Here is a 13952-nt window from a genome sequence, read left to right on the forward strand (position 1 = left end):
TCATATTTGTGTATTGTGATATGTTCCATGCTTGGCCATACACACTTCAATAAGTTGCTTCTCACATATAGTACACAAACTTAGAAACTTAAATTGTCAATGTTCATGAGAAATTATGGGTGAATCCGAAGCAGATTAAGCGTGCTGTGAAGGAAGTATTGCCAGGATGTGGATACAACTTTAAGCCCATTCCCACGTTCATGCCTACTTATGATGGTATGTTTTTATGCAGCTGGTGGTTAGGCCAGCTGAAGTGGTTTGCATGCACAGCATAGTGATGCAGGGGCAGCAGCCTCTGTTGCCAGAAACACATTTAAGATGTTGTAAGCACCTGCTTATTACCTACGACCTGTTTTAACAGTTCAGAACTGTACCTATTATGCATGAAGTACACAGTTTTAAAGTTGCTTTAAACCTAATGAGCAATTTCCAGCACTACATCTATATAGTCACCTTTCTCAAACAGCAACTTTGAGGGAGGGAGCAACACTGCACTACTAAAATAACAAGTGGGAGGTCATCAAGTAATAGATAGGAGCCGAAAGATTTTGCTTTAATTGGTGAGGAGTTTGTAGGGCCCATGTGCTCTTGGTCAGGATGTTAATTTTTCCTTAAAGTAATAATTCCAAGAATGTTCATCTGCAACAGTTTTGAATCTGTAAATTGCATATTAACTTTCTGGTGACAAATACTCTACAACATATATTCAAAGACCAAGAGTTTGAAAAAAGGGTTACTATTAACTTATTCATGGTGAATAAACCAGTGTGCTATGGTTGGAATCAAATTAGGCAGGAGAAACAACACTTACCGAAGCTGGGACTGGTTCCTGGAATTCAATGCTTAACTCATGGCAGTAAAGGTAAAGCAGGAGGCGCTCGCATTTCTTTTAATAAGACAAACAAAAAAGTCAAATTAGCGTCTTAATGACCCTCAAATCTAAAACACAATTACAGTTTTGATCAGCTCAAGACATGCATGTGAAGCTATTCAACACCAAATGACAATTATATTTTTCCATAGAGACAGGTCTGGAAGTAAAAAAAAAAGCTTGGAATGAGGCAAACTTATCATATGCTTAACAATATTGTTTGTTACTCTATAGTACAAAACTTACAGGCAGAAGAGATTTTAGATTTATGGATGGCACAGCCATTCCCAATGACTTTTGTCACATCAAAGGCAGGTTTAAATATTCCAAAATATTCATACTAGGGAATACCATTTTCAGTTTTGTAGGCCAAGCAGGCAATTGAGGTCTGTGCAACAGGATCCCTTGTCTGCCTGAAATGACTGTTGATATCAGCTGCTGCTTCTAAAGATGCATGTGAAAGTGGACTCGAAGACAATTCACATTTTCAAAAGCCCTGCCATATATTCTTTTTAAAAACGTGAATGCCTTGATAGCCAGGTTCCATCTAGCCCTACTATTTACAACAATGCTCGTCCTAGCACAAGAGGACTGGGGCTTAATCACTAGGTGTGAGAAGTTGGCCTGATATATGATGCTCATTAGTTCTAGTGATCACCTTGTATCAGTCCAAACAACCCTTATGGTGATTGGTTGTAAGTCAACCTTATAGACCAGCTATCCTAATGGTAGCATGGACAAAGCAGTCTTAGGCTAAACTCTTTTGGCATGTGAAGCCAGCTGTTTTACCACAATATAACCCCTTGAATACCAGATGAAAGGACACAACACAGGGCTAAGCACATGACAATCTCTTAGGAAAAATACGTTCAAGTTGCACAAATTACAATGGTGCCCTAGGGGCACGACAAACCATATACTAAGTAAGTGGAATGTGAAAGTCGATAGAAGGAATGGAGCTCTCCAGAGGCTGGAGGTTCGCTAGGACTACGCTATCTTCACCTTAGGTAAGTAATAGGAGGCCCACGGGACGCGTGTGCAGAGTGTGAACTCACACGTGAGATGCGTAACAACGTCTATGGACAGTACAGTTCAAGTAAAAGGCGAGTACGGACAATTGTAGGAGAGTAGGGTCTGCAATCCTATGATCACCCAGATTTTTGCTTTTTGCTTCACTGGTTTACGACTTTCCCTGGCTGTGGGCCTGCTAATCAGACCCACAGCCTAGCTGTTCTCTCTGCTCCAAATTGTACCCAGGTACTGAATTGCCACTGGGCCCTCTCTTGTGTCCCTGTAACCAGGGCAGAGGTGCACCCAGAAGTCTCCCAGGGGCTGCAGCATGTATTATGCCACCCCTGAGTTGACTAACTAAACCAGACACAACTGGCTGCTTGACAGCTGGGGCAAGGTGGTGTAATCACCCTTTGCTTTAGATATAGTATTCCTATATCTAAACCTAAAATGGAGACATATATTCCTATCAGTCACTCCTATGGCAGGCCTTAACAATCCTGAAGGCAGAGTGCGTGGAATAATGTGAAATGGTGCTCTGGCGTGAGCTGAGCCCGTTTGCAGCTTGCGGAACCAAGTCCTAATAGCTGTTCCATGATAACGCTATACCATATACTCTTAAGTGCATTATGTACCTCGCGGTCATATGCTAACTTTGGTATAACATTATCAAAACATGTCGAGTAAGGTGTCATACGAATTGGAATACTAACCCCTCGCCAATTCTGGCAACGGGGTTAGCATTCCACCCTTCTAGAGGGACACGACATGTTGGTAACCTGTAACCCCGGTTAAAGTCAGACATAGCCTCAGCTCCACAAGATGGATGCTGCCACCGAGACACAAGTCTGCCCTCCTGCTGCTGGGAGTCCTCCCAGCGCGGGAGGCAAGGACAAAGGGTTTCCTGCCAGGGGCGGTGCCAGCACCGTCCCAGACAGGATTTTGTGTATCCTAGGTAGGCAGGGCTTTAGAGGAAGGTGACTGCAAGTGGCACCCCGGTGCTCACTGTGCATATGCCGGCTTGAACCAGTTCCAGGGGCACACCAGCCCCTGAGCTGGGGAAAGCCCGGCATGGGAGAGGGGTGTAACCACCCCCCTTCCTAGTCCCACCCATAGGGCAGGACTTAGTCGCGTGCCAGCCCCCTTTTGCAGGATAAAGGTAGGAGCAGGCCCCCTTGCAAATTAGATCATCTTTGAATCCTGAACCGACTTTCCACGAAAGGAACTCAAGACTCTTCTCAAGATTTCTCCCTTGTGACTAAGGAGTAGTCACCCTGCAGCAGCAGGCACCATCCAAGCATCGCGGTCTGCTGTAAGTCTCTCCTCCGGATCAAGACTGCCCAGCTCGACGAGAACCGGCTTCCCTGGCACCTCTGACCTCTACCTGCATCTTCAGCCCAGCTGAGACCCGTGGGTGTGACGAGACCTCGAGGGACCGGCCATCTTCAAGACTGCACGACGCTTGCCCAGCACGACTCCCGAGTGACCCTCGACCGAGTGCTTTGGGGTAAGAGAAGCCCCAACCCTGAGCAGCTCCAGCACCGAAGTTCAGCCCCCTTGCATCCACGAGATCTGCGTGGGGCCCTTCTGCTCTTTGCTGCTCACCGCGTTGTCCAGGTCACTTGGCCGTTGGCTAGTGACCCTCTGACGACGAACTTCGACGACAAACACCGCTAGTCTGGTTGCTCCAGACTGGCCCTTGCTCCCCTCCAACAGAGGAGCACCCCGGACCCTCCTGGTCCACTCCAGACGCCATTTTAAGTCCACCGCGTGGGCTTGCATTTGCCAAGACTTGTTGCCCCAATCCTGGGTCCAGCGACGTCGACAGCAGATATCTTCGTGGGACAGCTCGCACCTCCATCCTGGTCGCCAACAACGCCTCCTGGTCCGAGAGACTGCAGAGCCCAGCAGCGCCCAATCACCTGGTTGAGGTGACTTCGTCCGGTGCCACTCTGGTGCCCACCTAAATCACTGGCTAGTGATTCAGAACTTGGTCCCCTCTGCTTACAGGTCTTCCTCTTCCCCGATCCAGGCTTGGATCCCCAGGAACTTCTTCACTGGTCGCCTGCCAGCAACTTCTTCCTTCAGGCTCCTGGTTCATCAACGAAGAAACCCGACGACATTTGAACCCTATGCAGCCGCAGCCCCTGGGCTAGGTAAACCGAGTACTCCGGTGCTCCAGCGTAGACCAACTCTCTAAGTGTCTAGATCCACTTTCGTTTTTGACCTACCTAGTCGGGTTCGCCCGAAAACACTAACTTTGCTTTTACTAGCCTCCATAGACTTTTTCCCGCCTTACGCGTGAGAGTTCCCACTCTGCACACAACGTCCCTAGGCCTCCTGCTTGTAATCTAAAGGTTCAGTAGTCCAGTCCTAGCGATCCTAAAGCCTATGAGAATAGTTACTTACCTGCTAGTAATTCGCATTCCACTTGTGTAGTATATGGTTTTTCGTGCCCCTCGGGCATTTGTGTAAATTGTGCGACTTTAAGTATTTCTTTAAGAGTTTTGTTGTGTGCTTAGCTCCCTGTCTCATAAAGAGCCAGGGTAGTCTTGTTATAAATAAATATACTTTATTTTTCATAACAACTTGTGTGGTGTCCTTTTACTTGGTGTTCAAGGGGTAAATGTGATGGTAAAACAGCTGGCTTAACACGCCCTCTAGAGTTTAGCCTAAAGACTGCACGTGTCCATGCTACTAGGATAGCTGGTCTATCAGGTTGACTTACAACCAAACATCAATAAGGGTTGTTTGGACTGATATATAATGTTCACTATTCTAGTGAACACTTTGTATCAGGCCAACTTCTCACAACAATCCCGACTAGGTAGGACTAAAACTACTGTGGAACTGGACACTAGGACAGTTAAACTACCCTTGAGCACCGAAATGCTCTCGTTACCTCACCCACTGGCTGCGGGTGCATAGGTGTCAAAGTGTGTCGGGTTCTCGCGTTGAAGTCTACGGAGCCTGGAGGAAAGATGCTACAGGCGACCAGGAGGAAGATGTACGGTGCGATCCAAAGGTGGATCGGTGAAGAAGAGGACCTGAAAGCAGAGGGGACAGTGTTCAAAGTCACTAGCCAGTGACCGGTGAGGAACCAGGAAGGAACCATATGCTGTCGTCGCGATCAGGTGAAGAGTGGACGCTTGTCTCTGCAGCCACGTGGACCAGGAGGTGTCTTCGACGACCAGGATGGGGGCACGAGCTGCGCCCACGCAGGCTCTCGCTGTCGGCGGTGTTGGATCCGGAATCGGCGTCAACAGGCCTTTGCAAAGGCAACCCACGCGGTGAGTGGAAACGGCGTCTGGAGTGGACCAGGAGGGTCCGGGGTACTCCTCTTTGGGAAGGGAGCAAGGGCCAGTCTGGATCAACCAGACCAGCATTGAAGATTTCAAAGTTCGTCGTCTAGGAGGTCACTAGCCAGCCCGCAAGTGACCAGACAACGCGCCAAGCAGCAACCAAGCAGAAGGGCCCTACGCAGATCTCGTGGATGCTGGAGGGCTGGTCTTCGGGGCCTGAGCTGCTCGGGGCTGGGGCTTCTCAGTCCCCAAAGCACTTGGTCGAGTTTACCTCGGGAGTCGTGCTGAAAGCGAAGTGCAGGTTCTTTCAAGATGGCCGGTCCCACGTGTCTCGTCGCACCCACGGATCTCAGCTGTGCTGCAGATCTAGGTAGAGGTCGGAGAGGTCTGGGAATCCGGGTCTCGTCGGGCTCTGAAGTCTGGATCCTCGAGGGAAGACGACAAAGTGAAGCCGCTGGACGCTTGATGGTGCCTGCTTGTGCAGGGTGGACACTCCTTGCCCACAAGGGAGATTCTTCAGTCTTCTGTGGAGCAGAACGTCGAAGTCCAGAGTTTCTTCTTGTAAAGTCGTTCAGGATAATCTAATTTGGAATGGGACCAGCTCCTACCTTTATTCTCTTAAAGGGTGTGCACTACTGACTAGGTCCCTCCCCTGGGTGGGACCAGGAAGGTGGGTGGTTACACCCCCTCTTTGTCCGGTTTGCGCGCCAGAGCAGGGATACCCCAGCAACTGGTTTGAACCGGTGTAGGCACAGGACACCTTGTGTGCCCCGGGCATGTCTCATTCCTTTCAGGCCTGTCCTACCCAATACACAAAATCCTGTCTGGTGTGGTGCTAGCACCTCCCAAGGCAGGAAACCCTTTGTCCAAGCCTCCCTCGCTGGAAGGACTCCCAGCAGCAGGAGGTCAGACTTGTGTCTGTGGTGGCAGCATCCGTTTTGTGATACCAAGGCTTGAGTTAACTTTAACCGGGGTTCTCAGTTACATACATCATGTGCCCCTCTAGAAGGGTGGAATGCTACCCCCGTCGCCAGAATTGGCGAGGGGGTAGTATTCCAATTCGTATGACACCTTACTCGACATGTTTTAATAATGTTATACCAGAGTTAGCATTTAACCGCGGGGATTATAATGCACTTAAGAGTATATGGTATAGCGTTATCATGGAACAGCTATTAGGACATGGTTCCGCAAGCTGCAAACGGGCTCAGCTCATGCCAGAGCACCATCTCTCATAATTCCAAGCACTCTGCCTTCAGGATTGATAAGGCCTGCCATAGGAGTGACTGATAGGAATATATGTGTCCATTTTAGGGTTAGATATAGGTATACTATATCGACAGCAAAGGGTGATTACACCACTTTGCCCCAGCTGTCTTGCAGCCAGTTGTGCCTATTTTAGATGGCCAGCCAGGGGTGGCATAATACATGCTTCAGCCCCTGGTAGGCCCTGGGTACACCTATGCCCTGGATACCTAAGGTATACTGTACATGGACTGATAAGGTGGCCCAGTACCAATTGGTAAATGCACCTAAAGTACATGGTTGTCAATTTAGAGAGAGAACAGCTAGGCTGTGGGTCTGATTAGCAGGCCCACAGCCAGGGAAAGTCGTAAACCAGTGAAGCAAAAAGCAAAAATCTGGGGTGACCATAGGATTGCAGACCCCACTCTCCTACACTAGGTATGTCATTAACCTAATCAAACATGATATAGAACAAAGCGTTAGTGAGGGAAAAAAAAGTTGCTGATAAAAGTTTTCATATTTAAATAAGTTGACTTGTTAAATGAAGAGGTGTTGAAAAACAGAAATAGGAGCAACAATCTGAGGTTAAATAGTATACGGAAGGAACAGTTATGATTTCTTTCCTGCAGAAAATCATTAATCCTATATTATTGCCAAAGTTTGCTTAACGCATCTACACAGAGCTCATCGTATTGGTCTTAAACCTTCTTCATCAACCTTTAAACATACATGTATAACATTTTTTTTTACAGTTTACATATTGTATAGTAATCTGGAATAGCAAAAGTTAAAAAACAACTGCAAAGATCAGCATAAATAGTTTTTCTTTCTCAGGCCGTTTACAGAACCAGTACCAATGGAAGGAAGGACATTCTTACTTTGTGTACTTGCTTAAAGACATGAATGCTAGAGATGACCCTTCCACCCCTGCTTCTTCTAGATTTCTTACATGGATAAAACTGTTACCTTTGAAGATCGCTGAAAGCTTAAAGAGTTGAATAAGCTTCCTAAAAGATAAGACATGAAGATCAGAAGAAATCTTAATCCGTGAACTGTCTTCCACCTATTAATGTTAACTGTTTTGCGCTGCTGTTTTTTGTGCTGCTAATGTTTTTTGTAAACTATCCTTTTGTTTGTTATCTTATAGTAATTATTTGCTTGTATTAATATGTCCTCCTTCTCCATTGTATAGGTCTGCCTCCCCAAGTGGATTCCTATGCTGATACTCATTGCTCCTTCATGCTTATTCATCTAAAGACGTTCATCCTTATGTCCTACTCTCTACCTCTCTTCCGTGGTAAAGAGAAGTGCAGAGTCAGCTTTGTGATGTGGTGTAAAGGGTGCATCCCTCCCAGTTAGGCAACAATGAACTAAGCAGCAAAGTAGAGGCCAATAACAGGGTCTTGCAAAATGTGGCAAAAATAGGAGTCTTGCACTGTGTTTAGGGCATAGATGTTAAGCATGATTTTCTGCTGAACCTGGTATATGTGCAATGTCAAGAATCGGCCATACTAGTCTCTTCCTAGCCTGCCTTGCAAAGACTATCCACCACAAGAGTCTTAGTGTTAGCGTATGCCCAGTAGGATTTGGGTATTTTGGATGGACCATGCAATATCTGTCTGCCACCAGAAGATGAGTCTCCTGCAAGAGGACATCTGGCCCATGTTGTAGTATGTACCTCCATACCAGTCTACACTTATTTGGAGAGCTGGTGCCCTATACATTGAGGGAGAACAATTTAGAGCCCCCTGCTAGTGCCATGAGTGGGGTAAGTGGTAGCAGCGCACTGGAAGAGCAATAGCAACACTGAGGAGAAAGAACCAAAGGAAGAGAAGGGGAATCCGCACCACCCAGCCCTCCCAGGGTGGCTCAACAAGAAGAGATAGTGGGCAGATCCCATAGGACAGGGAATTCAAAAGGGCTAACAAAAGAGGCAGGCACAGATTATGGCACCCACCAAAGCCAAGAAGGTGTCCAGAGGACCCGGTGAGGGTTGTTGCAGCATCCACTGATGTGAGGTGACCTGAATAGAAGAAATGAGGGTAACCTAACAAAAAAGACGGACCAAAAGGGACAAACATTTTCATGCGTGTCTCAAGGAGACCGACACCAACATGCCAATGTCCAGCTGGAGGAGTCAACCTCCTGAGGTGCGAATCAGGAGGGGCTGACCATCAGGCATAGTTCCATGACAAGCACAGGAAATTTTGGCGGGGCGTTTCCCCAGTCCCCTATGGTCCCACACCTCTACAGCATTGAGGGAGGAGTCATCACCTCTAATAGTTTGAAGGACTTCAGTCAGTCGTAAAAGCCATAATGTCACTGTCCTCAGCACCCTTGGACACCTCTCTGATCCATATATTGCTTTCGCAGTTTCTGTTTTCCAAGTCCTCTTGCTTGCTTGCTTTGGAACTCAATTTGTTGGTTTTCATGCGCTGCTAGGTGCCATCACAACATCTCCTGATCTTCGGACCCAGCATCCACAGTGTGTTCTAAATCATCCAAGCACCCCCCATCTCTGAGACCTCTATCTTGATCATAAAAACAAGTTTTGAAGTCCACTTTGAGCAATACCATCTTGGAGCGAATTTCTTGCAAGAAATGATCCATATAATCCTGTGAGATAGGAACAGAGGGCAAGTCTCCCAATCACTAGTGTTTGGGAGGGGTCCAACATCTCACAGCACACCGAAAGATTGTACCATAGGGAGGTCTCTAGGTTGCTCTTTGCAGATTTAGGGTGCAGCATAGTTGCTGAGAGTGCTGTTCAGGTACGAAGAAATCAGATTTGTGTAGCGCCTCAAGCCTTCACAGGTCAAGGGGTCAGCCAGTGATCTGAGGATACGACAAGTCCTTCAATGTAATTCAGTCGGAGCAGCAGGCACAGAGAAGGTGGACATACCTCACCAGGGCAGAGTTCAGGAGCTAGGATAAATCATGGACGCAAGAGAGTCGAAGTCTGTCAGGAAGGCACACACTAGGGGTGAAGGCCCAACAAGGGGTCAGGTTGTGCAAGCCAACACAGGCTCAACACTGGAAGTCAGGGCTCAAAACTGGGCCCCACATGTGGCCCTCAAGGGGTAGAGACTACAGCCTCTGCCTTGCGAACAGCGCACCCTTCAATCAAAAGCAGGATCCCAGCCACCTGTTGGCGCTCCTCTCCCCTGTGCAGGCAGCAAACCCTGATGAGTGATGATAGGAGAGAGGTGAGATACTTGTGAACCTCTGCCGTTGTGAAGACATGAGGTATGTGGTATGTATAGGGCTAAATGGGAGGCACAAATGCTTAGGTCAAGTAGTTTAAGGGAATACCATCTTCTTTTCTGGCCACTATGGGGCCAAGGAGGCAGTGTAAAGCGGCTTGGCAGGAAGATCAACATGTCCAACTTCTGGAGAGAAGGTGTCCGCAGTTGCACTGCAGGGTTATGCAGTACACCCACCCTCTGGCAGACATTCAAAAGTAAGCAGGCGTCCGGGAGGCATGGGTGTAAATGCGCAATTTATTCAGGCCTCCCTCAAATGCTGTACAGTGGGGGGCCGCTTCAAGCACACCAAAGAAAGAGCTTCTCTAGCGCAGGTGCCAGGGCTATTGGGGCCTAGAGCGGCGTTAGCACCCAGAGTCTTTGAAATGCAGCAGTCAGGGAGCGGGGCTCGAGTCACCCCAGCGTCAGTCAGCGCTCCTCAGTAAGCTCACATTCACCATAGGAAGGACTGCTGCAAGCCCAGGATATGCCGGAGATAGGCTGGAGGGGCTGGTGGAAGTGCATCAGCTCTATGGTAGGCCACTGGAAGCAGGGCACCCAGCTCCCCCACCCGAAGTCTCACTGCAGCCGAGGTCTCACTGAGTGTTCACCTGCAGGGTGGTAGTTGCGCCCCTCCGTCGAAGACAAAGCACAAAGGAGGGCCGGGCTACAGGTCTGCAGTGTTATAGATGCCGCTGGGTGCCAGGCCTAACACCCCACAGGTGCACAGTGAGCACAAGGAGCTTGTACGCCACTGGTGCGCTAGGGCCAACCCAGCCTGCACCACCTGCCACATACACTGTGCTGAGAGCAGGAGGGGTCTGGGTGTAGATCCGCAGTGCCCAATGCAGAAGTTGCTTAAAGTGTTACAGGGCCTTGACCAGGCTGCACTCCCCATGGGCCACACTCACCAGCCCCCGACCCAGGGTGCAGGTCGCAGTTCAGCTGTCGGCGCACCAGGCTGCTGCCACCGCAGGCCGCGCCTCTCCTCATGGGTGCCGGTTGGCGGCAGGGCTGGTGCAGATCACTGACACTGCTCACGGGAGGGCCATGGTCGAGAAGCATGATGCAGGAGCCACAGCTTCTAGCCTCCCCACCTGGGGGCCTCCCTGTTTCCTATTTCGCCTTCTATGCTCCTGCAAGGTAGTCCCTGCAGTTTACTGCGGTAGCTACAGACCACGGTGTGACTCGATCCAAGTAAAACCAACCAGGAAGTAAAGTAGCCCAAGATACAGGAGAAGCAACCTCCACAACCATGACTATCCAAGTCATTTTGTATAGTCCAAACTGCAGCCAATCAGCAAGCACCAGAAGGTTCTCCCCAGAGGCTCAGGCTCTCAGATTTTCTCGCAAAGGAGTGATGATAACCATAGTAGCCTACAGCCTCCAAGGGGAGGTGGGCGGGTGCATGTGAATCTATGAAAGACACCAATACTGGAGAACCACAGATTACAGGTAAGTAACTATTGTTCTTCTCCAGTATTGGGGTGTCTTTCATAGATTCACATGCCTGAATCTGAGTAGAGAGCAGTATATATTCGTGCTCGGAAGACGCTATTTGCAGTAAGCTTGTATATAAGAGAAGCACATAATATACAATATATAATCATGCAGAAATGTAGTTGCATTAGCATGCATAAAAGAGCAATAAAGCATAACAAGCGTCTGACAGAAAAAGAGGAGGTGGGAAAACAGAGGCTCACCTTATTTGAAAAGATTACGCAGAACTGCTTGACCCACTGAAGCATCGGTCTCGCTGGCTGCATCCAAACAGTAGTGTTTGGTGATAGTATGGCGGCTGGCCCATGTTGCCGCGCTGCAGATGTGCTGGAGAGGGACTCCAGCGAAAAGAGCAGTTGATGAAGACATGGCTCTCATAGAGTGCGCTCTTGGAGTTGCTTGCAAAGGTCTTCCTGTCTTCCTGCTTGTGTATGGCACAAATCGATAGCTGCAGAAATCCATCTTGCAACTGTTTGTTTAGATACTGCTAGGCCCTTATGGATTCCTCCATAGGCGATAAACAGCTGATCAGATTTACGTAAATTGGATGTCCTTTGTAAGTAGAACTTAAAACACCTCTTAATGTCCAGTGTATCCAATGCCCGTTCCGCAGGGGATTGTGGGTTAGGAAAAAATGTCTTTAAGATGACTGGCTCATTTAGGTGAAAGTCTGAAGGCACCTTCAGCATGAATTTTGGGTTTGTGCGGAGCACCACTGAGTCATGTGTGAACTGCAAGAAAGGTGGATGGACTGTCAAAGCCTGGATATCGCCGACTCTTTTAGAGGAAGTCAAGGCCAATAAAAGTGACACCTTCCATGTAAGGAATTTCAAATAGACTGTGGATCGGTTCAAAAGGATGGCGCATGAGCTGCGCTAATACCACATTGAGATGCCACGATGGTGGTGGACGACGTACCGGAGGAAACATTCTAAAAAGCCCCTTGAAGAATTGTTGTATTATTCTTTAAGAATAAAGTGAGGTGGACCCATCTTGTCTGTACCTTGAAATTGCTGCTAGGAAAACTTTCAGAGTTGCATGTGACAACCCCGACTTTGCCAAGTGCAAGAAAAAAGGTAAGATTTGCTCTGGTGTAGCTAGAAAAGGATGACGTCCAGCTGAAAGACACCAAATACAGAATCTCTTCCATTTAGGTCTGTATGTTTTAACAGTAGCAGGTGCTCTTGCTTTGGCCAGTACTTCCTTGCAATCTGCAGGGATATTCAGATGGGCGAATTCAAAGTATTCAGGCGCCAGGCCGTTAACTTCAGAGATGCTGGGTCTGGATGGAAGATCTGACCATCCTGGATGGAAAGGAGGTCCGGAATTGGCCGGAGCTGAATAGGTTCGCACTCCGATAGGAGGAGCTCGGTGAACCAGTATTTGCGAGGCCACCTGGGGGCAATGAGAATCAGTCGACACGGTTCCTTCTTCATCTTCCGCAGGACCCTGGAAACCATTGGTATCGGAGGAAAGGCACAAGCAAATTCTTGAAACCAGTTGATCGAAAACGCATTCCCCTGAGTCTTTTTGGGGATGCCAGCTTGCAAAGAACCGGCATTTTCTGTTCTTCCTGGTCGCAAAAAGGTCTAGATCTGGAAGACCCCACTGTTGAAAAATCCGATCCAAAGTTTGCTGGTGGAGTTCCCACTCGTGATTTGACACTGTTGTCCTGCGGAGAGTGTCTGCAAGAACGTTTGCCATTCCCGGTACATGCATCGCCTGAAGATTGATTCCGTGTCGTATCGCCCATTCCCATAGCTGTTGGGCTTCCTGAGACAAAGGAGCCGATCTTGTGCCCCCTTGCTTGTTCACATAGTACATACACGTTGTATTGTCTGTGCGAACCAATACTGTGGCTCCCTGAATGACTGCACGAAAGGCCTTGAGGGCTAGGAAAATGGCTCTGAGTTCCAATAGATTGATGTGCCATTGCCTCTGCTGAGGACTCCACTTGTCGCCGATTGTTAGTCCCTGAAGATGAGCTCCCCATCCTTCCAGGGATGCGTCTGTGGTAATTGTAAAGGTTGGAGCGTCCTGAAGGAACGCACAACCTTGTTTCAAATTCTCTCTCTGTGTCCACCATTGAAGAGCGCCTCTCATGCGAGGGGTGATCTGGATGAGAGCCTCGAATGAGCCCGAGACCTGCACCCAGTGCCGGCTGAGTTCTTCCTGAAGAGGCCTAATTCTGAGATGGCAATTCGGTATCAAGGGAATGCAAGACGATACCATCCCCAGAAAGGATTTGAAGAGTTGGACAGAAATTGACTTTCTCAAAAGTAGATTCCGAGCCATGTCTTGTATCTTTCTTTGTCTTTCGTCCGATACGAATGCTTGGAGCCGCTGAGTGTCCAGTGTCGCTCCCAAGAAGGCTTGTCTTCGGGATGGAACTAACTGTGACTTGCTGACGATGATGGACAGACCCAGAGAACGGAAGAGCATCAGATACCGATGTAACTGGTTCTTTGCGTTTGCTTAAGAATTGGCCTTGATAAGGCAGGCGTCTAAGTAAGGAAAAATTGGTATTCCCTCCAGCCGGAGGTGTGCTGCAACCGGCGCCAGGACTTTTGTAAATACCTAGGGTGCTGAGCGTAGTCCAAAGGGAAGGACCTTGAATTGATAATCCCTGCCAGCCACTCTGAATCGCAGAAACTTTGTGACTAGGTAAAATGGGGATGTGGAAATATGCATCTTGGAGATCCAAGGTTGCCATGTAGTCTCCCGCTGATAGAAGATGCAATATTTCCTGTAGCGACAGCATCCGGAATGTCAGCCTTTTCA

The 13952-nt window shown here is 48.4% G+C and overlaps 1 protein-coding gene across 3 annotated transcripts in view; it reads right to left on the reverse strand.

Moving 5' to 3' along the window:
- TRIM33 (tripartite motif containing 33) overlaps positions 1-13952 on the reverse strand; it is a 505710-nt gene that overhangs the window by 102771 nt on the left and 388987 nt on the right. For all 3 annotated transcript variants that reach the window (XM_078644393.1, XM_078644394.1, XM_078644392.1), the window contains one exon: positions 812-886. In XM_078644393.1, coding sequence (XP_078500519.1) covers positions 812-886 — 75 coding nt within the window. The remainder of the gene's footprint in view (positions 1-811; positions 887-13952) is intronic.

This window comes from Lissotriton helveticus, chromosome 5_1, assembly GCF_964261635.1.
Source record: "Lissotriton helveticus chromosome 5_1, aLisHel1.1, whole genome shotgun sequence".
Lineage (NCBI taxonomy): Eukaryota > Metazoa > Chordata > Amphibia > Caudata > Salamandridae > Lissotriton > Lissotriton helveticus.